Below are 23590 nucleotides of genomic sequence, written 5' to 3' on the forward strand. Positions count from 1 at the left end.
GGAAGAGGCAAGAACAAGAAGCAGATGGATCCTTCTGGGGTGGGAATGATGTGTCCAGATAGTGCTGGCACAGAGGAAGTGTGAGTGAAGGGATGATCCTGCAATTGTGACAGCAGGGAAAGGGTCAGGGACACAGAGTCCCACCAAAAAGGGGTGAAATCTCTGCGGGAGGCACTGGGAGGCTGTGCCCTCAGATTTATGGGATGGTGGGAACACTTGGATGCAGGATTCTGAAGTTGTTCTCTCTTTATTTGGGAGAAAAATGGGAGCAGCACTGCCTGGGATAGCCATTCCCAGTTTTTGGCATTAAAAATGGGAGCAGCACTGCTTGGGATAGCCATTCCCAGATTTTGGGAGAAAAATGGGAGCAGCACTGCCTGGGACAGCCATTGCCAGTTTTTGGTGCCTCTGGAGCAGGCTGGAAGCAGCTGGCCCATGGAGAGGAGTGCTCTGTGTGCCTTTGCCCCAGGAATTCCACATGGGAATGTTCCCTCAGGCAGCAGCACTGATGCCTTGTGCAGGCTGGGCAGAGTTCCAGAATAAAGCAGGGATTGATTCAAAGCATCTCCTCCATGGATGCCCCTTGGGCAGCACAAGAGCCCAGCCAGGGCTGCACCCAAGATGAACCAAAATGGCCCCAAAATGCACGAGCGGGCACGGGCTCTGTCACTGGGATCAGTTCTGCTCCATTTGCACCTTGCAGTTCATTGTCCCATTCCAGCTTTAGCCCCTGCAGTCCCACCCTGCTTGTTTTTCTCTCTCCAGCCCACGGTGTTTGTGCTCCAGGGGCTGAGATTTGGATCATTTGTCCTTGGTGCCCAGCTGGAGCAGGAATTGTTTTGTCTCCCTGCTCTGTGCACAGAGCTCAGCATCCCCTCATGTGAAGCCCAGACCCACACACTAAAGCAGCACAGAATGTGAAAAATAGAAAAGCCAAACCTGGGGCATCACCACCAGCCCTTGCCAGGGGCTCCTGCAGGAGGAGGGAGAGGCCAAGGCACTGCTGGGGCTGGAGGAGTGGGGATGAGCAGGGCAGGGATCAGCTCTCCCACACTTGGCAAGGAGCTCCCCAAAAAGCAGAATTCCAAGGGAATCAGACAGGAATTCCACACCCAGAGCTGTCCACACCACACCAGGCAAGAGCAGAATATGCAAACCCACAACCCACTCCAGCCTCCACTCACACCCCAGGCCCTGCACATTTAAAATGTCATTTTTGGACTTTTAGAGACACTCTACATCTCCAAACTTTCCCTTATTGATCAGGTATTTGTGGCAAAAGGCCTCCCTTGAAGGCTGCCAAACACAAATCTGATTTGATTATTCAGTGCAGACAGGTTTTCCCTTCAGAAAGGTCACATTTATTTAATTTATTTATTTCATTCCAACCTGGAGCTGGCTGCAGGATATCTGAGCACCCCTGAATCATCCCAGTCCAACAGCAGCTCCTTCCCTCCACATCACCACTGCTATTTCTTTGTACGTGGGTTAATAAGAGATAAAATTGACTATTAAACTTGATTAATAACACTAATTTCAAAAGGTTTCATTTTGGGGCAGGAGTTTTGAGGTTTAAATGGGACCAAACCCTGCTGCCACACTCAGTCTCCAAATAAAAATACAGCCCTAAGGAATGACCTATTACTGCCATTTAAAAGTTAGCTACTATTCATTTAATGAGATTACTAAAAGTGCTACAGGAAATCAGGTGTTGACTGACCCTCAAAATGAGTTTACCTCATTACCTGCCCATTACAGAGCAGCAAATATAATTATTGCAGGAACTTGGAGCACCTCACACAAAACTGAAGAGTCGTGGGCAATAGAAGCACTTCAATGTCAGAGAGGTGGCAGAAAATTGGTTTTGCCCTTTGATCTACTTAAAATTCTGCAAAGAATCCAAAAGTTTGTGATCTATTTAGAAATTATTCCCCCAAAATGACTTTATTTCTGTTTTAATTCTTCCCATCACTAAAGGAAAAGGGAGCAGTGCTGTCATTCACTGTGACTTCCATCACTTGTCAGAAGCGTCACTGCCTCAACATGAAGATGAGAATAAAACTAAGTTAATTGGGCAATTTTTCACACCAAACCAAAGGCCACACTTTAAAAATACCTCACAGCCCACAAAGCTTGAGCAACCATCTCAAACCATCACACAGTACAACAAACACATTTCTTTTCAAAGATTAGTAGCAGTGATGAAAGGTTTGTATTTCATAACAATTGTTCTGACATTAAAAACCTTCCAAATATGACAAATCCACCCCTGTGAAAGAGCAGAGAAACAGAGATACCTGTGATTATCCTCAGGTGTCCAAAGGGAGGTGAATAATCCCAATCCTAATTGAGGAGATTGGCTGCATCCTAATTAACTTCCTCACCTCTGAGACTTCCAGACAAAGGCTGGGCATTTGGAAATTGTGTCTAAGGACTGGCTGGCTCTTAAGAGATCCATGAACACTGATTTATTTTCTGCTGTAGATTTTAATTAAGCAGCAAAATATTTGTTAGGAATGCAGTCTTTAAAGGAATGGAAAGGAAACCCAGAATACTCTGGACTGGTTAAATTAGTTTGTGTCATCTGATTCCAAAGATAAAATGTATTTCTGTATGCAGGAGAAATATTCTGCATTTCTTAATCTGTTAAAATTGAACAGAGTTTTCTTTGGGGATTTTTTTAATATGAGAAATGGTTTTATCATCCTGGAGCTGTTTAAGACATCATTTATGTGGTGATAAAAACCTGCCACACTGTGACACTCAGCTGTGTTCTAGGAACAAGGACAAGCTGGCAAATCCTCTCCCTGTGTCTGAGGCAGGGATTTGTGGATCCAACACCCCACTCCTGTGAGGCACAGGCAGGAATGCCAGCCCCTCAGCCAAGGGACAGTGACTCCACTCACATGGGAGGGGTCACCAGCCCAGCTGGGTCAGGCTCTCATCCCTCTGATCCCAAATTCCCATCAACTTCCCAAGGGACAGCTTGATCAGCAGCCAGAAAGTGACAACTATTGCAGCCTTTGTTTCCCCCTTTAAAGATGGAGAACTGGGAACAAAGGCTCCTGTTACACTGGGAAATAGCTGAGCAGCAAAATCCCAACCCCAGATTAAAGAGTCCCAACAGAGGGTAAGCAAAACACACAAATGTCACCCTCAATCCTCTTATTCCAAGTACAGCTTTCAAAGGCACTTTAAACACCCTTCAACTTGTCCCCAAATGCCCAAAACCACCCAGGCAGCATCTGCCATTTATTGCCATGGACCAAGAAAAGGAAAGCAGCACAGTCAGGGCATTGGAAACGAAGCTCCAAGCAGCGATACATCAAAATTCAAAGGTATTGATAACCTGAAATGACCCCCTGGACTTACTAGAGACACCAACATTGCTGTTTGTACCTCAGAATTCTTCTCCTTTTAACGGTTTCAAGTAATGTAAAACTCCAGCCTGAATTATCATTTCTGCTTTGGTTTTTTCTAACTCCACAATAGTGAGCAAATTCATTTTCTCAGCATTCCCCAAGAAAATGTGCAACTGAAAATATGTGACAATGTAACACAGGCACTTTCCACCAGGGAATTTCCACCAGTTTGGCTGGGGGCAGGCAAAGAGCTAAAAAATATTAGGGGTTCAGATCCCCACACCTGGGCTGAGTGGAAATTCCTCTTATATTCATTTCACAGAAGTCTTCCCTGAATGCAAAACTGCAGCAGAAGGGTAATTACCATGTATAATGTGTATTTATTATTAACATTATGTGTATTTGTTATTAATATTATGTGCCATTTTGCACAGTTATGTTCACTACATCTAAATTACTGTATTAAAGAAAGCCACGGGTTGAGTCTCACTTGGAAAACAATCTTCCACCTGTTCCCTAGGAGTTTCCTGAGGGAAAAGAGGGGTGTTTTTATAATGCCTGTTGTGTCCCCAGCAGAAGTGGGCAGAAGGAACTCCAAGTGTGCAATCTCCTGCACAGGCAGACATGGGGTGGGAGAGGAAGCAGAGACCAACCAGTCCATTTGAAAGATAAATACCCAGAATATTTGTTACAATCTAGAACTATTCTATAAAAAAATAATAATTCCATTAAAAAAATAAATACTGGTCATGGGGAATAAACACCTGTAACCCATTTTTAATATAACCCAGAAACAGCTGAAGCAAACCTCAAAATAAAGGGCAAATGCAAAGCAATAAAACAAGATAAATACAGAACAGGCCTTTTGAGAAAATGTCTCCAGCTGATCTTTAACATTTGATCCCAATTCAGCAGCAAATGCTTCCTCACCCATTCTATCAGATTTTCCCTGGAAAGCCCTGCAGTAGGAACTGGTCCTGTGTTTGCAGGGGCCACTTAAACAAACCAATGGCTCATTAGTACCTGGTGAGCACCCAGCTTAATGAGAGAGTCTGTCCATCCTTTACCAGAGCCCAAAACAATCCCTGCAGAGCAAACAGACAGGATCTGAAAAGTCCTGCTGTGTTAAGAATTGAGATCAGGGTTATAAAACTCATTTTAGAGCTTTCCATCCCTTGCAGTTTGTCTCCACAATTTGAAATGCGTTTTACCAGGACACTCTGTTTGTATCACCCTGGTGTAACAAGTTTACACTCATTTTATGGGATTAAAGGCTGTTCAAAGGTTTTAGGAAAGTTACCCAGGGTCATAACAACTGCTCAGGAAGGTTACCAGCTTCTGAGAGGATTGAAGAACCCACAAAACCAGTGCCAGACTGGGACCAGCACCCCCTGTGCTGGTTTTATTCTAACCCATCCCAGTGGATGTGACAGGGAATAACTGAAGAAAAACAGGAGTGGGAGGGATAGGAAATCCAAGTTACCCCACAGAGACAACACCCCAAATCCAGCAGCAGGCTAAAACAGGGAGCTCAGCACCAAGCCTGGAGCTGAAGGGACCCTGCAAAGGTGAGCAGCATTCCCAACCACTCCCTGTGCACAGATCTGACCCACACTCACCCTCTCCAGAGCCCTGCACTCAGGGCACTGCTGTGAAGATGAAGCTCTCCCAGAGGACCCCACAAACTCCTCCTCACTGTGGGGGATTCAGTAACTCCACTTTCCCAAGCTCTGGGGAGATCAGAATTCCCCACTTTAATATTTTCATCACTTTAATAGCAGAAATTACCTGGAAGAGAAGGAGAGCTCTGATGCCCCCTGCATCCCTGCCCTGCTGGCAGAGAATGCATTTCATCCAGACTCCCTGGAAGAAAGGGAAAAGCTCAAGCAATACTTTACATCCCATCTTTTTTATGGAATGCTTTAAAAACCTCCCAAATTCACCACAAACACAAGAAATAAACCATGATCCTTTACCTTTCCAACACATTCTACATGAATTCCACTTCCATGGCTCCTGGAATTGCCCATTGCACACCAGGAATGCAGCACTGGACATGTTTTACCTTCCCCCTCACACCTGTCTGCTGTCACCCCTTGAAGTTACAGACAGACAAATCTTTAAGCATCAGATAATGTTTATTAGACAATTCCAAAGGTCAGGTTTAGTAGGCAACTTGGAAAGAAAAGTAGAATATATTTGAATGTCCGTGTTTTAATACTTGATGATGTCAGGGACATGGCAATCATAAAAAACTGTTTACAAAAGGTAAAAAAGCTGCATTCCCAACAACAGGAGACAGGATGGGCCGGCAAGGAAGCTTTGGGAGATGCAGCCACAGATTTCCAGCTGATCATGGAACACTGATCTTGCCATGGAGGTGCAGTCACAAAAATCAGCCTTGTGTGGAAATTAAGGCACTTTGGATACACAGTATTCACTTCCACACAGGAAAACCAATCCAGAGAAAGCACAATAAATTCCCACTGCAGGGATGGGACAGAATTCCCAGTACAGAGCTCAGTGGGAGTGGAGCTCTGGAGAAAAAAACCCACTGAAATATTATTTTTTACCATATTTGATAACAAAGTAAATTTACTTTACAGAGGTTAAGGAAGATCTCCATGATTTCAACACAATTCTAATTGTAAAGTCCATGTGAAAACTGCATGAAATTCACATTAGGGATTAGTGCACGTAGCTACTTCCAAATAATAATACAAATAATAAAAACAATAATAAAAAAAGCATTGACCTTCTCCACTCACCACCCATGAGGTCCCCACCAACCACAGCCCAAAGGGGATACAGTACAATGGAAAAATTTGGCAAAAAGCAATTTAAAACAGCATTTTCTGGTCCTCCTGGTCCCTTTAGATTGTCCTTGTTCACTGCTCCTGTCACACACTACAGAATGATTTATTTCCAGGAAAAATTCAACCTCAGCTGCTTTTCCTCCCCTAAACTCCATCAGTAATGAAGTAGTTTTGTAGATTTCTATCTCAGCCTTTGGTACATAAATGGAGTAAAAGCTTTCCAGAAGCCAGCCCCAATCCAAGAGGAGTTAAATGGAACTTTTAGCAATGGCATTAGGAATTTACCATCAGGCACTGACTGGGTTTTATTTCACTGTTTTTCTCCATTATTGAGTGAAAAATGCCACTGTGTAGGGGAAAAAAGGCATCTTCTTTAAAATCACAGCAGGATTTAAACATGGAAATGATGTTTCATCTGAAAATTTTGGTTTATCACCAAAACAAGTAATTTTCCCAGTTCCAACAGACTTCATCAAAAGCAGGAAGAAGACACTCAGATAATTTGTTATTCCCAGGATTTTGGTAAGTTTATCCTGCTATGTCTTGGATGGAGCATTAACATCCAGAAATAAACTGTCCTTTAATGTTAATTCCTCTTTAGCAGTAATTAATTACTGACCATTCCCTCTATTGTTACACAACTAAAGTAATAAAATTATTTTTTAAGTGTGATTATGTGAATGTTTACTAGGATAATGCTGTTAAAAATATAGTGTTTTAATGCAATAACAACCTTCTTCCAGACAAATAACAGGAGCTGAAGAAGGGTGTTTTAAAAGCAAGGAGGAAATAAGAAATCCTACCCAGCAGAACACTCCATTCCTTGCTATTCACACCCATAAAAACATAGAGTTGAACATTAAAATGTGATTTAAGTGTCCTGAGGGTAGTTTCTCCTTTTGTGAACCTTCATAGAAGTCATGTCAGCTTTAAGATGCATTAAAATATGTTATTCCCCAAATTTTTTAAACTAAATGGGGACAGAAAATATCTTTGTGGGGAGAAAAATGATCTTTAAACAAACATAAGTGGAAGGGTTTTTAACCAGGGTTATTTTCTTTTGCTTTCCTTAGGCAACAAGGGTTGGCATCACTTATGTTTGCCTTTATTATCATTAAGAAAAATTACAGTTTTTCTCAAATTGCAATTAATGAGATGTAAATGAAATAATAACTGATCCTAATTAAAGCAGAAAGATTGACCAAGTTGAACAATCCCAATTAGGATAATCTTCATATTATTCTTTGATTATATGGTTAAAAACCCAACAGGAGTAGTGACCAGTGGCTCAATGACACTGCAATAAACCAAAAATCAAGGCAAATACAGTGAGAAATGGGTAAAACTGCTTCTGTTTTGTAAACTTCTTCAAGGATAAATTCATAATAATCCCCCATTTTAGTGACTACTTCAAGCCAACTGTCATCACCCTCCCTTTGGCTGAAGTGCATTTAAAAAAGCAAATTATTACATGATAATGTAAAGCCATACACATTAGAATATCTAGACATACACACAGAACAGGGGGAAAAGCTGTGAAATATTGAAAATTACCAGCACCACAGCAAGCTCCTACCACTGCTCCCAGCTGAAGTCATCTCCTCTGCCAAAGACAAGGAAAAAGCCTAAAATGGTCAGGAAAATGACTGCATTGCCAGCCAGCACCAGGCCACAGGCTCCCCATTTGATCTGAAATGCAAGAAATGGAACAATCAAAGCAGTTCTTGGAAAAGATGCTCAGGGCAGTTATTTCTATGCATTAGATCAGCTAAAACACTAAAAAAATCAAAATACTACAGAGAGGTGCTAAAAGCAGAACAGGCAAAGAATAAAGAACTCAATTTGTGTGACTAATTATTCAATTAGCAGCCACTTGTATCACTAATAAACACTTCAGCCAAGCTACTGCTAGGATTTAGAAGAAAATGATGACTTGCCTTCCAAATCATTAAAACACACCTAAATCAGAGAGAAAGTTGGTGAAATTAGTGCTCTCCTTTCATTGCCAAGCAACAAAATCAAAATATCTCCTTTTAAAGAAGTCACAGGCATGGAAAATGTGGATTTAAAAGTAAACAGCTTTTTTTTTATTCATGAGCTGCAGGAGTAATTTACTTAAATAAGGAACATTTACTCTCAAAACACACGACTGAGAGTTCCCTCTCGTGGTTGTTCTGCTGCTGCCAGGCCCCACCTCCAAAATCAAAATATCAGGGGAACTGGGCATTGCAAATAAATTCACAGCAAGTACACAACATTGATAAATGCATTTATAAATGTATTTATTGTGTAAACAAATTCAGAGCAAGTACACAACATTTAAAGGAGTGAAAGTGAAAGGGAAACCAACAGGACTCAGAAAATCACTGGGACTGGGGGAATTCTTTGCCTTTCAGACAAATGTGACCAAAATCTCAGCACTGGGGAGCAGAAAGCAAAGAGGAAAGAATTTAGGCAGCGTTTCCTCAGGTTCTGAGGGGCCAAACTTGGGAAATGCTCTGAGAGCCACAAGGGCAGCTCTGGAAGTTTGGCCTTTTATCCTTTAACTCCCAACGCTCCCCAGCCTCCAGGTTTGCAGCATCCTAAGTGGAGAAAGCAGGAATTCCAAGAGAAAAATAAGGAAGCTGGAGCTGGAAGTGATGCAAAGGGTCATGAGACAGAGGCATGAGGTGCAGGAGGAGATGTTATCTTGTGTTGGCCAAAACAAGGCTGGAGGGGGAAAAACACCAGCTACAAACTTCTCAGTCATGTGAGTTCTTTTTTTCAGCTCAAAAAGGCAAATTTCAGTGGATTATTGTCACCTGGAGACAGCAGAGTCATGAAACAAAAGCAGGGTTGAATTTGGTACCCAGCAAGTGGGGCCTGAGAAGAAGAATCAGCAAGGACTTACTGCTTCCACCCGTGCAAGGATGATGGGAAGTCCAAAGGCAGAGACAACAATTCCCGTGGTGAAGAAATAGGCCAGCTCCCTGCAGGCACTGCTGGCTGCATCGCTGTCATCACCCACCCTCTTGGCAATGAAGTGGGGAATGGGGCAGATGAAGTAAAAGATCAACACAAACAGGGGCCAGTACACACTGGGGAAGGGGAGAGAACAAATGGGCCAGCAGTTAAAAGAGGTACTTCAGTCAGAAAGCTGGTGCCAAACTCCTAATGCTGCTTTTTGCCTTGAAAAGTGGATTGATCAGAAGACTGCACCCGAAATGGGGCAATTCCACCTGCTTCTCCCTGCACTGACAGAGCAGCATGCAGCCTCTCACACGAGCAAGGGTTCCCTTATTTTCGGTTTGAATCATTTTGCTGATTCAGCTCTGAGCACAGAGGGAGCAGGAAATGCACTGGAGCAGGACAGAAGCAGCATTCCCAAATTACAGGGATGAAGCAGGCACACCCTCCCATCTCTGTGTCACAGCTCTCAGGAGCCTCCTGCGAGTTTCTAAAGTGTTTTGCAGACACAGAATTACAAGTTACAGGGATGGAGCAGGCACACCCTCACATCTCCTCTGTGTCACAGCTCTCAGGAGCCTCCTGCGAGTTCGTAAAGTGTTTTACAGACACAGAATCGCGGAATTACAGAACAGTCTGGGCTGGAAGGGAACCCAAAGCTCACCCAGCTCCAGCCCCTGCCATGGGTGGCGACATCCCAAACAGAAACTTTGTGGGAGGATTGCTCAAAGAAACAGGAAATTAAGGCAAATGTTGGTGTGAGATTACAAAGCAAGGTGGCACCGCTTTCCCTGAGGCAGCACAGGGCTGTTTGCAGCGTTTTTATTTTAATGCAAATGCAAATACCGCCTTAGGAAGTGATGTTTAATCACAACAAAGCGCCACGTGCCAAGAGCCTGGCGGCGGGGGGCTGCGGGACGAGCCAAAGAGCCCCAATAAATAATAAACGCTTTCTTTAATGCATTTGAACCAGGAGAAGCTTTGCGAAGGGCGCGGGCCCGCTCACCCGTAGTACTCCAGGGCGCAGCCCAGCATGAGGAACGTCAGCCCGATGGCTCCGCTGAAGGACAGGGCCACGAGAGCTGCAACGGCACAAGGCGGGCGGTGAGGCACCGGCCCGTGGGGCACCGGGCATCCCTCCCGGGGCACCCGCAACCGCCTCACTGCGGGCCGGGCATCCCTCGGCGAGGGCCCGGTACCACCTCCCCCGGTGCCGGGCATCCCTCCCCGCCTCTCCCGGCCGCCCGCCCCCGCGTGAGGCGCTGCCCGGGGCGCGCTCCCTCATGAGGGAGCCCCCGGTACCTTTCACGCCCGCCATGTCCGGGCTCCGTTGGCACCGCGCGACTTCCGCCTTCTGGCCACGCCCCTTTTCCCGCGCGTCACGTGACCGAGCCTTTAAAAGGGTGGGCGGTGGGCGGGAGCGCCTTTTCCCGCCACGCCCGCGCTCACGACAGGGGGCGGGGCGTCCTGAGGGGACGGGCCCGGGTGGGGTTTAGCGCGCGTCAACCTCTCAGAAAAACGGGTTTGTTCTCGTATATAACCCCTGTATGAGGGTAAAAAATGTGTATGTGCGTGCGCTAAATTCGTATCTGTGCGTAAGGAAAGTATATTTGTACAAATGTATATTTGTGGGGATTTGAATCCGTAAACATCGCTTTAAAGAGTCCCCGCCCCTCAGGTGCTGCCGTTTTGTGGGTACTCCTGAAAACCTCTGTTTTCACCCCAAAAAATGGAGCCGGCCCGTTTGCCTCAGGCAGGGCCACCTCAGGGCCTACATCATCCACCTTTCTGTCAACCCACACAAAGAAAGGCACAGCTTTCTTTAAAGCCGTGTTTTTCAAGCCTTGGAATTTTTGAGATCATGCATTCGCGCTCCCATCTTTGACCCAAGAGAAGCCTTTTTGCCCCAACAATGGCCTTTTTACCCGAAACAGCCTTATTAATTCAGCGATGGCCTTTTTGCCCCGATAATGATCTTTTTGTCCCAAGAGGAAGCTTTTTGCCCCAAGAACAGCATTTTTGCCCCAAAACCAACATTTTTGACCCAATAACAGCATTTTTGTCCCAAGAAAAGCCTTTTAGAGGGAGATTTTGTACAACATCTTCAATAATCCTCCCCAGGCTGCTTTTCTTCAGATATCTCCCTCCTCAGCCCTTCTCTTTTTATGTACACTGCTCCATATTTTTCCCCATTTTTCATTATTTTAATTTTGAGCCAGAAGGCTTATTAAAACAGGCTGAATCCACTAAATGCTTCCATAAAACTTGAAAAATTCGGGTTTGCTGGCTTGTTTGGCTGTGGTTCTCTGAAGGCAGGAGCCTGAGAACAGCAATGCCAAGTTGTTCCCAAATAATTTGGGTAAAGCACCTGGAATTCCAAACTGTGGATAATGACAGCGACAAAACCAACCCAGCCAGGGCTCACCACCCCTCACACAGGAGATTTAGGACTGGAACCTCGTGGTCACAAGCACAAAAGATAGCTGAATTTGTTAATTTGAGCTTTTTAATGTATATACAAATGTTTTAGACCAGTCACAATTTCATCGAGTATATACTGTATTTACAAAAATTACAATAATTTAGTCAAACAGAAAACCTGAACATTGATAACCTCTGTCACTACCAGATATGACAAGAATGGATTTTTTTTCAGTTAACTATTTGGATATACATACGTCCTAATACTTTCATGCATCCATAAAAACATTAGGGATGGAAGTAATCAAAGCTTAAGTGGGGTAGAGGGTTGGATTTTTTGTTTTTGGTAAAGTTTAATGGTGGATTTGTATTTTGTGAATGGATGAGTATCCAGAGTTATGTGCCATGACAAACTCGATACAAAGCTAATGAGGTTTTCATCATTAAAAAAAGTACGTTATAGTAATGAGATCCTTTTTATTATATAGGCATAGGTCACAATATCTACAAATGTGAATGAGAAACAATAAACCAACAAATCACAGGAACATGATTCACATTCCAGTTATCTCTTTAAATAAGACAAGCACATACTGGATCAAAACATTAATAAATAACATCCAGTTTGTTACTATTATCTTAAGGTCTTTTATATAAAAGGAGACCTATGTGTTGGTTTCACATTTTCAGTTAATGGCAGTAAATAATGGACCAGTACAACAAAAGGATGAGTTTTATACAGAAAGCCATGTACTTTGACACACTGTCTTTGCAGTAATAGCTTTGCCACTTGAAAATGTAAGTGCAACAAGTAGTGGATTGTCTTGAGAAACCACCAGCCTTAAAGACTCACATCCGATGGCAACCTTTTCCTGAGGCAGTAAATACAGATTATTTCCTGCCCATCTACTGAGTATCCCTCAAACACGGATAGGTGTTGGTAAATAAACTGCTAGCTGTAGTTACTCTACAAAAGAACGCCAGAATTTGGGGAGAAGTTTGAATTTCAACTCTCTTTTGAGCTAGGAAAGCTGCTTCAGCTTCAGCAACAGAGAGATTCCCTTGTGATGTCACTGCTTTGGTCCAATATAAACTTTTAAGCTAATCAATTTGCACTGGAGTGACCCCAGAGATCAGACCTGGTCTGTGGATGTCTGTGTGACAGCTCGTACACCATGATTTGAAAAATGAACTTGCAACAGGTTTCAGCCTGCCGAGAGCCTTGGCCAAGCGCTCTGGAGCTGATAAAGGCATAAAGGTGATACAAGTGGGCTGGGAAAAGTTCTGAATCCGCAGGAGGGGAAGTGCTACCTAGAAACTGGGAAGTTTCTAAACCTTTCCAGCAGAATTTTGAGTTGTTGGCATTTCTGTGATGGTTTCGAGCAGCTGATGAGAACCACGGGAAATGCAGCACATGCTCATTCCTCACTTGGAGAAGGATTCAAGGTGGATTCACCCTCCCTTCCCCCCAAAACTGCTGCTTAACAAACCAGCAAGGGGCTGCTGACCCAAGGACTCGTTGCTCGCCTTCCAAAGCATCTGGAGGAACTCTGCCTGCACATTTCACTGTGGGGCTGGGAGGTGAAGCACAGCATTAATGCAAAAGCAGCTGCCACACTGACCCAGCCCAGGATTCAGCTTTGGCTCTCTTCAGCCAGACTACACTAGATGAGCAATTAAGCAGCAAATGGTGACTGTTAGGAGTGTGCCTAAACCACAGCTGAGCACTTCAAGTGGATAATTCGATCCAAACCCAGGAAAAAAAATAACATACATCCAAGTTTGGGCCTCACCAGCAGTTGTTGGACTCAACTGAAGCGTTGCCATATCACACCTCACAAAAAAGGTTAGGAAATTCACCAGCTACACTTTGTTGGAAACAGACCGGTTCCACCTTTTCCCAGCATGTGTTCTCTCTCGTCCCACTGGAACCCAAAATGAAATAGAAAAGTTACCAGAAACTGTAACCCTGTGGCTCTGATGGGGCGAGCCAGGTGGCCAGAGTTCCTCTGAGCTCAGGATTCTGGAGACAAGTGTTAGGAAACCTTTCTTGTGTTCTTCATGATAAGTATTAGGCTCTTAGTTTTCTGAAACTTGTGAATTTCCGGCCAGAGTTTGGTTGATCTGTGACATTTGTGACAAGAGACTAAATAAGCACTAGCACGGGTCTGGAGTGGAGGCTGACAAAGTACCTAATACAAGGGTTTTTGTCCTTGGTTTTCAAATTCTGACCAGGCATCGTTCAGCTCCATAAAGATCATCTTTGCATATTGTTCATATGGCTGCCCAGTAGCCTGGAATGAAAACAGAGACAAAAGAGGGATATCAGAGCTCCCAAACCCAACCACAACAGCTGGCACGTGAGCAGATTCCCAAGCAGTTCCAGGAATTTTCACTTTTTCCTTGACAAAAACCAGCTACTCTGGAGGGCTGCTTTCCTTAAGAATTTCTTGGCTTTGCTGCTCCTCAGAGCTGACAACCCCCAGAGAGGGAAAAACCACTCTCCCATGGGCATAGTAAATGCCACCTTCTAAATAATAAATATAACCTTGGCATTTGGAGAGGATTTTACCTGCAAGGAAGGAGAAGAACTGCCACCTGACATGGTTCCTGGATGAAATCAGAATTCCTGCAAACCTTGGGCAGCCCACATCCTCCCAAGCCTCGGGACTCCCATTCCCTGCCAAGTGGAAGCCTCCTCCTCCCCACGGGGTGTCCCAGATGGAATTGTTGCTCCCTGGCCAGCAAGTGGCAGCAGCCAGGGCATGAACAATGAGCTGGGCAACCAAACAACCTGATGGTTCCATTGCAGGAATTTGATATGGAGCTGCTGTCCAGCAGCACAATGGCTGAGTCAAAGTGAGGGTGACAAAAGCTCTGAATTTCTGCTGCTTGAAGCAGCAGGTTCCAGGCACAGCTTTGGGGCTGGCAGTGGTTTCACAAAACCCTGACTGCTTTGGGCTGGGAGGGACCTTAAAGCCTAAATGGTTCCATGGGCAGGGACACCTTCTGCTATCCCAGGTTGCTCCAGCCTGGCCTTGAACCCTTCCAGGGACGAGTTTAGAATTCTCAACTTCCAGAAAGCAGCAGAAATCTTGAGCTCCCACTTTCCACGGAGCTGTTTGCAGCAATAAATCAGCGATTCCATCCAACCCTTTATACTCAATTTTGGTGACCCCCGAGGTGGAGGCAGCCCAGCCTTACCTTGTCAGGGTGAACGACGAGCACAGCCCGCCTGTACACCTTCTTCACCTGCTCTGGGGTCACCAGGTCTGCCATACTCACAGGCTTCCACTTGGTCTCCCCTGCCCACAGCACCGTGTGCATGGTGGACAGCAGAGCCCTGATGTTCCTCTCCTTGCCTTCAATCCACTCCAGGACCTGCAGGAAGGAATGTAAGTCTCTATTTATGCCTCACTTTAGATATTCCACCAGGACTAAGTTTCTTCATTTGAATTGCTGCAACCCCAAGAAACATCTTAAATTTCCTTCCATTATTTAGAAAACCTGCAGAAAACCTTGGTCTAGTTGTCATTAATTTTTATATCACTGCTTGAAAGTTAAGACAGACTTTGAGCAACATCCCTGCTAAAAACACTGACTTATTAATGCTTGATGGAATAGCCAAAATTCAGTGTTTAACTGTCTGGTTCTTTAGCAAGGTCAATTGCACACTTAAACTAAGCTCAGCTAAGCTAAAATGTAAATGTGAAAACCAAAGCATAAATAGATTTTACAGTTCCAGGCTGAGCTGCCCCAATGAAATAAAAAGGCATCAGAGCAAAGAGAATTATATTGGAAAGGCCAAATCAGCTGGGAGCTTCACTGACTCAACAGCTTTTGTAGGGATGAAAATGGGAGCTGGGAAAACTCCTGCCCACTCCATGGCCTGACCTCTGTCCAGCTGTTGTGGCTGATGGTGGTGTTCATTGTGGTTGCTGTCACTTCCCAAAGGTTAAAACCTTTCCACAAGGCTAAAGCCAGGACATTTTGAGAGGATCATTCTGTTTTCTAGAACTTTGCTTGGCTTTTGCTGCAGCTTTTCCTCTCCTTCTGTAATTCCAGTTTGTGGTCTCATATTTCACATACAGAGCAGGACAGACTGAATTCCCTTCCCTTTCATAAGAGATCTGCAGTTTGGCAATTTATTGAGGAGAGATGAGAGAATTCCAAAGCAGGCAGGATTAATGAGGTAGAGGATTAGTTCAATTAGCTGTGCCTGCTAATCAGGGCGGGAGTGCTGTGGAAGAGCAGCAGCCCAGACAGTGACGCTGAGCAAGCCATTGTTGATGTGGTCTGGCTGAGGACAGAAATGTAACCTTGGAGTTTTAAATCTGTTGAGGACATTGAGTGACTGGGAGGACATCACCAAGAATTTTGCTTACTTTTAGTTTTTCAGGGTCCATCTCCTTTGCCATTTCTTCTTTTCTCATCTCAGCTATTGTTTTGGGACCCTTCTTGTCCTTGTGAGCATTAAAGCCTTGACCAGATAATAAATCTTCGAAATCTGCAGACACTTTTGGCTTGGAATCTTGAAAATGGAGAAGATTTGAAATTATTATCATAGCATGGGTACACTTAACACTGTCTTTCTACAGAAGATACATCCTTTGGTTAATCACATTAACAATCTCCCAGTGCTAATGAATGTGCAGGTTCTCATGAAAGATGTTACTTAATGTTACTTTTAAGTTGTTGTTATTATTATTTTAGAATCCCAGAATGGTTTGTGTTGGAAGGGACCTTGAAGTTCCTCCAGTTCCAACCCTCTCCCATGGCAGGGACATCTTCCACTGTCCCAGGTTGCTCCAACCCGCATCCAGCCTGGCTTTGGACACTTCCAGGATTATTTTGGAAGCTCATTTGGAATACAGGACTTCCTAAATAGCACAGTTCAGTCCAGGACAGGATAAAGCACCAAATAATCCACGTGACAGACTTGCGTAGCCCTAACCTGCAAACCAAGGGACACCCAAAGGGAGCCAGCCCTTCGAACACTGAATTCCAAGGCTCTTACCAGCATTAGCGGCTCCTTTTCCGCGCTCGCCCTGCGCCCCCGTGGCCGAGAAGCTCACGTTGTAGTTGGGTTTGTTCTGTGGGGAGGCGTGGGGCACGCTGGGCTGGCCCTTGGGCTGTGTCCCCTGCCAGCCGTAGCCCGTGCCCTGCTGCCACCCGCTGCCCCCCATGGGCTGCGGCGGTGGTTTCTGCGGCGACGGCGGGAAGCCCCCGGCCATGCCCGTCGGCGTGGTCGGCTTGCTGGCAAACGAGGGGCCACCTGCGGACAGCAACACAGGGAGTCACAGTGGGAATCAAACCACAACTGCCTTTTCTGGAGTCGAGGGTTTGCTGCGTGTTCCGTGGCATAAAACAAGGGGGAGAGACTTTTCTAAGCAGTCAAGTTTTGTAGCCAGGTGCAAATACCCCAGGTCAATTCCACAGCTTTTTCTCACAAAGCGGAATTGATCCAAGCAAAGCCCCCAGGCTTCTGCTTTCAGCTGTGCCACGAATGTTTGCAGCATGCCTTTAGCCCCCCTTTAGCCCCGAGATTGCTCTGTGAGCTGTTTCTGGGACAGCACCTGGCTTTGAGGGTTTGAGGAATGGGAAGTGGCTTGGGGAAACAGGGAAAGCTGGATGTAGCTAACAAGGAGCCACAGTTCCGTGGCGATGGATGGTGGCAACACAGAGTGACACAATGATTAAAGCTGGGAGGGACCTTAAAGCTCATCCAGTTCCATCCCACTTTGCACTAGGCCAGGTTGCTCAGGTTGCCCCATCCAGCCTGGCCTTGAGCACCTGCAGCGATGAGGGAGCTCTCTGGGCAGCCTGTGCCAGTGCCAGCACCAAGCTGGTGCTGCTGGAATCGTGTCTCCTCACGCTGTGCCAATTAAAACCATCCACAGAGATGTGTCCCAGCACCTCACAGCTTTAGGGGATGCTCCTCTGGCTCTGGTTGTGTTTGTGGGAGGAACCCAGTGTCAATGTTTTATTATTTCACACTGACATCCACACTCAGCTCCCAGCTCAGAAATGTGTCATGGAAACTGGATGAAGTGCTTTCGATTTACTCACGATCAACAAAAATGTGCCTAAACATCCTGGGGATGCCAAGGCATTTGTTTTTAAACCCCACCACTCTCCTACAGAATGTGTGTTTTAAAAGGACCTCGGTGGCTCTGACATGGGGCTTGGCATGGTTTTTATTTTGCTCCTGCAGAGCAGCCTGAAATCCAGCAGAGGGAACTGGGAAACCAAATTCCAGAGCCATGCTGGGACTGACGCAAAGGGGAAAACAAACATCACACCAAACCACAAGGGCTCCCAAAGAGCTGAGGGCAGCAACAAAGGCAAGGAAAATCTATTTGCCACACTCAGACAATGCTGGGCTTTAAGGAAAGCTTCAATAATTTCTCAGAACTGCCTTTTAAACATTGGAATTGAGGGTTTGCTGATTTCCTTATTACATAAAACAAGGGGAAAAGGCTTTTCTAAGCAGTCAAGCTTTGCAGCCAGGTGCAAATACCCCATCTTTAGATAATACTGCAAATCAGAGGCAGATCAATTCCACAGCTTTTCTCACAAAGCAGGAAAACAAGTCAAGTCTAGAAGGAAGCAATTCCTCAAGAACTCCAGCAGCTTTGCAGAGCCAAATTCTTCTCCCAGGCCTGTAGCAGCACTTGAACACAGAGCATCCTCAGCCAGAGCATGTTTGGACTTATCAGAGGTTGTGCTTTGCAATCCATGGAGCCTGCTGAGCTCCCTGCACGTTGCCAGCACATTTTTTGACCAGGGATCAGGAAAAGCAGGGATTTGTGAGAGTTTACAGAGAATCAGGCAGAAGGGAAAGCCTGGCAGCAGCACTGGCATGCAGGTGGGCTGAGAGGCCCCACACATACCAGGCTGCTCAGCCTATTTCTCTTAAAGAATGCTGGTAATTTATTATTTCCCTTTTTTTAATAAGGGGTGCAAACCTGCTAAACTTGCTCCAAGACTTCCCAGATCAGCAAATGGATCCAGTGTTTGGGGTTTAGCCTGATGAGTGGGAGTGCTGTGGAGGGATCCTGTAGGACTGGTGGCAGCAGACTTACTTCCCATTCCTAGACCACCTTAAAAAGAAAAGGAAAAAAAAAATATATGTAAGAGAAAAAAGAACATTTTTCCTTCTGTTTGACATTTTTCCTCCTGTTTGATATGAGTGCAGCTCTTCCCCAGTGCTCAGGCACATATTAGAAGATTGGTATGAAAACTGAGTGTAGCATTGTCAGGCTCCTCAGCCACCTCAGACTTGTTGCACTCCCACTCCCAATTAGGAACAGCAGCAGGAATGTTCCCAGACTGTCTGCACTGCCACAGGAATTGTGACATGTGCATATATTTTAAGATCTAGAAGCCTTCAGGAAGCAACTCTGGGAGGCCATACACACTCTCCCAAGTTTAGAGAGGACCATGCAATCATTTAGTGGCATCCTGGGAATGCACAGCACTTTTCCCATGTCTCTCCATGGGATGAAACAACCCCTGGACACCCTCACCTCACCTGTCCTGCTCTGGGCTCTTGAGGAAACAAACCCAGATTATTTTTTTTTTAATATAGAAATTTTTAGAGGGAACCTGTTCTTTGCAGTCACTGGCAGCATTTCCCCTCTGCCTCTCCCCTCTCAGAGCTCCTTAAAGGTTTTTTTTTTCTTTTTGCTAACCACCCTGAATTTTATGGCACATACCTGCTTTGTTGGGCCAGTCCCAACCACTGGAAACATCTGGCTGGATGGAAACTGTTGGAGTGCCTGAAGCTAAAGAGAATGAGTGATATCAGTATCTCAAAGCAGTCCAGCAAAACCAGCACAGCCCAGTGCCCACCAGGAGCCCCTGGGACCCCACAAAGTCCCAGAACCTCACGTGGGAGGCTCTCCCCATGGCAGGGGGCTGGAACTGGATGGTCTTTAAGATCCCTTCCATCCTTCCAGGGAGATACTCCCAAGGAGCACGTGTTAGATGATCAGGCACAAACAAATCCATGACTAATGTGCTTCAGACAGGGTTACACCTTAAATTTTGGGGTGAGAAGGAGGAAATTAGGGAGCTTTTAAACAAATAGAAGAAAATTCCTTCTCTTCAGTCAAATTCAGCCATGAATTTGGTTAGGATTACTACCGGAGCTAAAGAAAGCTGGTGCCTGCAACTAAAATCACCAAAGGATGTGTGTTTTCTCTAAATATGGCTGTGTTTAGTGCAATTAATGGTAGTTTGCTTCAAAGGAGACCTCATAACCACAGGAATATGTGGGCAGACATTCTTCATGGCCTCTTTTTTATTTATATAAATAGCCTATTAATTAAGTCTAAGACCTGATCAAAACTCGGCTCATCCTACCACACTTCAGATGCTGAATATACTTTAAGTCCAGAGACAAAAAGCTCTTTCCTGTTTCATGGGGTTTCTGTGGTTTAGAGTCGTTTTATGGGAATCATCAGTTTGTACTTAATGGTTCCATTTCTACTTCAAAGCTACATTGTACATTTCTTTAAACACCCTGGAAGAGGCTCCCCTTTCTTACCCATGTGAAAGGGATCACTGTGCACAGTTGGTGAAGGGCTTCTTGTGGCTTGAAGGAAAGGATCCCCAGGGACAGCTGATGAGCCAAGGAAGGAGCCCAGGAGGTCTGGGCCAGTTTGCTTGGGGCTGCTTCCAAAAGGATCAAAGGCAGTGGCTGTGAAAACATATTTGAGGAAACGAAATGAGGAACTTGCAGCAGGAATGTGCTTCAGGGTAGGGGAATGCTGTGGGGAGAGGGAATCTGATACCTGCAGGTAACAAAGAGCAGGCAGACTGGGACTGTGGGGGAGCAACTGTAGAGCATCAATATCCCAAATTCTGGGCACCTACAGAGCCCCATAGTCTGGCCATGGCAACAAACTGACCCCACCTCTCGTTTCCTAAGAGAGGCTGAATTTGGAGCCAGCAAAGTGAGTGTTAAAGTACTCAGGCACTTCAGGTGGAGTTTTAACTGCCAGGAGAGGGTGGCAGACAGACTGGAGCTTGGAGTTGCTGCCCTGGTGCAATTCCTGCCATTCCTGCTTCCTCTCATGATGATTCCAGGCTGGCAAAGGTTATCCATGTTGGGGGTAAAGGGACTTTTGGAAACAGCTTTAGAAAATAATGGATATCTTTCCTACATCTCTTGTTACAAAAATCCAGTTCTTCTCAAACTCCATTTTTTATCAACTTGTTCAGTCTTCTTTCTTCCATGTAAAACCCCAACAAACTCAACCCAAAGAAACTCCTGTGAAGTCACTCAGATTCTTGTCAACAAATTTAAGGTTAAAAGCATCCTGAAAGGTACAATCCCTAGAAGCTCTGCACTGTAGTAATGATGCTACTCATTACTTATGTTACTCAGTCACTACTCTTCACTCATTTCCCAAGCTCTTATCCTTGGCTTGGCACAATTGAACTGTGTGATTCTGGCTCTGCAGAGCTCCTAAATCCCTAAATCTTCTCCTGATCTGTTGCTGCATGTCTGTTGTGATGTGTCTGCAAAACCTGCCCTGGGTGAGAGCTCTCAGACTGAGCCTACAACAAGAGAAACCTTCTCCAGGTACAAGTGACCAATTTCTTACACTGAAACTTGGATTCTTCTCTCTCTTTGCACTTGCTCTGCTTCATCCTTCAAAAGATCCCTCTCCCTAATATCCACCCAACCCCTCCTGCAGCCTGATCTTGGAAGAGACAGAAATTCTCTATTTCCTAGTCCAGGATCCCTCTCACAGCTCCAAACCCCCTAAGTTAAAAGAGAAATTCAATTCATGGTGCTGTAGGTCTACCCAAACCCCCAGAGGAGGTTTTGTAAAACTCATGTGCACTATTGGACACATAATGAGAGCAAAACTGAGGCTCTCCAGTGGTTGTTGGTGTGAGGAGCCTCCAAACCCCTGGGTGTGCTCCAGTAGGGACTGGTTTGGTGAGGATGCACCAGCCTGGAGCAGAGGAGATGGTTGGGGCCTCTTGGGATCCCCTACATGAAAGGGAGGTAGCCAAGATCCCCCAGAGGGATCCTCCAAGTCCCCCCCTTGGTGGGGATACAGTTCATTACATCATCAATTTCATCAAAACTTCTGTTCTTCATTACAGTCTCTGCTGGTTTTGTCTTCTAGAGGTAACGCCAACAAATAATGATTGTTATTAATATCAAACTGATTAAAGTTTTTGCTCTGTTTCCTTGAGACATGAATGTTTCAAAAGTGTTATCTTAACTTCCTCAAACACTTATTGCTGATATATTGGTGGTATAATGTGAATTTACTGATTTTTATGATAAGCATTTGTCTTGGTTTGAAAAGACAGGTATCTGCTAAGGAAGGCAGGAGCCTCCCCTAAAGTGGAAAATGTAAACACCCTCCCTTCAAATGTTATAATTCTGATTTTCAAACCAAGACAGCATTATTTATGGAGTATTGCTATTATATTTTTATAATAAAGCCACCATTACCTTCTCCTACCCTGGGGGACGGGGACGGGGACGCCGAAGCTGCCGAGCGCCGCGGGGTCGACTGCACAGATCCAGGTGCCCCCACGTGGAAAACCTCCTCAGCAGCAGCAGCAGCAGCTCCAGCAGGGCTCTGGGAGCTCGGCCCTCCGACCCCAAACAGATCATTCAGCAGGTCAGAGTTAGAGGGGGCAGCGCTGGGCTGCGAGGGAAAGCTCTTGCTCATGGGGCTGCCATCCAGGCCCAGCAGGTCCACGTCTTCAGGGGGAGGTGCTGCTGGAGGCTCCTGCTGCTTTTTGCTGTGTTTGGGTGTCCCGTGGGGCTTGTCACCGCTGGCATTACTGTGCTGACTGGAAAGGGACAAGAGTTCGTCATCTGACTGTTCGCTTTCCTCATGCACCAACGCTGCTCGATCCTCTGAGGTGGGGTGAGAGCTACTTTTGTCAGATTTCTGATCTAAATGATGATTGAAAATAAAATTAGGCAGCTGTTAGTTTGGTCATCACAAAGGTCCCGTAAAAATCAGCTTACAAGCAGAACAGAAGGCTGAGAATAGCACAGCAGCATTTGGCTAAAATCATTTTGCTTTTTAAAATAAAAACTGGTGAATTTCTTCCCCTAAAGGGTTTTGCAGCCCTGGCACAGCTGGGGTCCCCATCCATGGGGGATGTGGCACTTGGGGGCATGGTCAGTGGTGGCCTTGGCAGTGTTGAGGAATGGCAGGACTTGATGACCTTAAAGGTCTTTTCCAACCATGATTCCTTTGCCAAAATTAACCTAAATTTTCTCATCAAGGCTTATTTATTTCAAGTTTTAGCATGAAGGAGGCCTCGGGTGAAGGTTCACCCTACAAGTGTGTCAACAATGGTCCCACAGAGCACAGTTTGAGGAGGATGCTGTAGGAAAGGAATTCCCACTCCACGGCAACACCAGGGTGTGCCCAGCTCTGTGATCTAATGCTACACTGGGGTCCCTCAGCCTCACTCCAGCTCCAGCCAGGGGAACAGGAGTTGTTTGTGTTCTTTGGAGCAGATTTGACTCTGAAGACCAAGCCTTGCCTACCTTGCCAGCTGAGAGAGGAGAAGAATGCACTCTGCCCAACATTCCTGATGTTATCCTGGGGGGAATCCGTGGCACCTCTGCCTGCAGCACAGAGCACCAGAGAGGTGGAATGAAATAAAACCCAGCATGAAGGAATCAATCATGGGAAGGGGATAAATCCATGCAGCCCTTACCTGCCAAAGCAAGAGTGTCCTGGTGCTCCTGGTGGGAGGAGAAGAGAATGGAGGGATTGATGTCTTTTGTCGTGAAGTTCTCCCATGGGGGAGTTAATTCAGTTTGTCTGTCTGCAGACTGTATTTCTATGTCCAGTATAACATGAAAGAGCTGAGGATATTTGTCTGGAGAGTCACAGGCATCCAGCTCAGGCCTAAAGGGGACAAGAGTGGTCCAGTTGAAAAGGGAAGAATATTTCTGGAAAGCTATAAAAAGGCTTTCAGTACATTCAGGCTTTTCATATTTCATCTGTGACTGTTCTCCCTCAGCCTTCATCAGGCTTTTATGCA

The 23590-nt window shown here is 45.4% G+C and overlaps 2 protein-coding genes across 3 annotated transcripts in view; both read right to left on the reverse strand.

Annotated features, from left to right (window-relative positions):
* Nucleotides 1-5481: 5481 nt before the first annotated feature.
* Nucleotides 5482-10491, reverse strand: LEPROT. Its single transcript, XM_030953899.1, has 4 exons — nucleotides 10427-10491; nucleotides 10131-10206; nucleotides 9069-9255; nucleotides 5482-7867 (listed from the first exon to the last, which is right to left on the reverse strand). Exons 1-4 carry the CDS (start codon nucleotides 10440-10442, stop codon nucleotides 7751-7753), a joined length of 396 nt encoding a protein of 131 aa, XP_030809759.1. The 5' UTR covers nucleotides 10443-10491; the 3' UTR covers nucleotides 5482-7750.
* A 1121-nt stretch (nucleotides 10492-11612) lies between these two features.
* The window catches only part of DNAJC6 (DnaJ heat shock protein family (Hsp40) member C6), a 41396-nt gene continuing 29418 nt past the window's right edge, over nucleotides 11613-23590 (reverse strand). Inside the window, exons 10-19 of one of the 2 annotated variants that reach the window (XM_030953786.1) lie at nucleotides 23261-23454; nucleotides 23088-23168; nucleotides 22029-22481; nucleotides 20097-20249; nucleotides 19264-19332; nucleotides 18514-18648; nucleotides 16563-16820; nucleotides 15931-16076; nucleotides 14750-14926; nucleotides 11613-13839 (exon numbers count right to left, since the gene is read on the reverse strand). In XM_030953786.1, the coding sequence (XP_030809646.1) occupies nucleotides 13738-13839; nucleotides 14750-14926; nucleotides 15931-16076; nucleotides 16563-16820; nucleotides 18514-18648; nucleotides 19264-19332; nucleotides 20097-20249; nucleotides 22029-22481; nucleotides 23088-23168; nucleotides 23261-23454 (1768 nt within the window). In that variant the 3' untranslated portion in view covers nucleotides 11613-13737. The remainder of the gene's footprint in view (nucleotides 13840-14749; nucleotides 14927-15930; nucleotides 16077-16562; nucleotides 16821-18513; nucleotides 18649-19263; nucleotides 19333-20096; nucleotides 20250-22028; nucleotides 22482-23087; nucleotides 23169-23260; nucleotides 23455-23590) is intronic. The other variant, XM_030953787.1, reaches the window with a different exon arrangement.

Source organism: Camarhynchus parvulus, chromosome 8, assembly GCF_901933205.1.
Source record: "Camarhynchus parvulus chromosome 8, STF_HiC, whole genome shotgun sequence".
Lineage (NCBI taxonomy): Eukaryota > Metazoa > Chordata > Aves > Passeriformes > Thraupidae > Camarhynchus > Camarhynchus parvulus.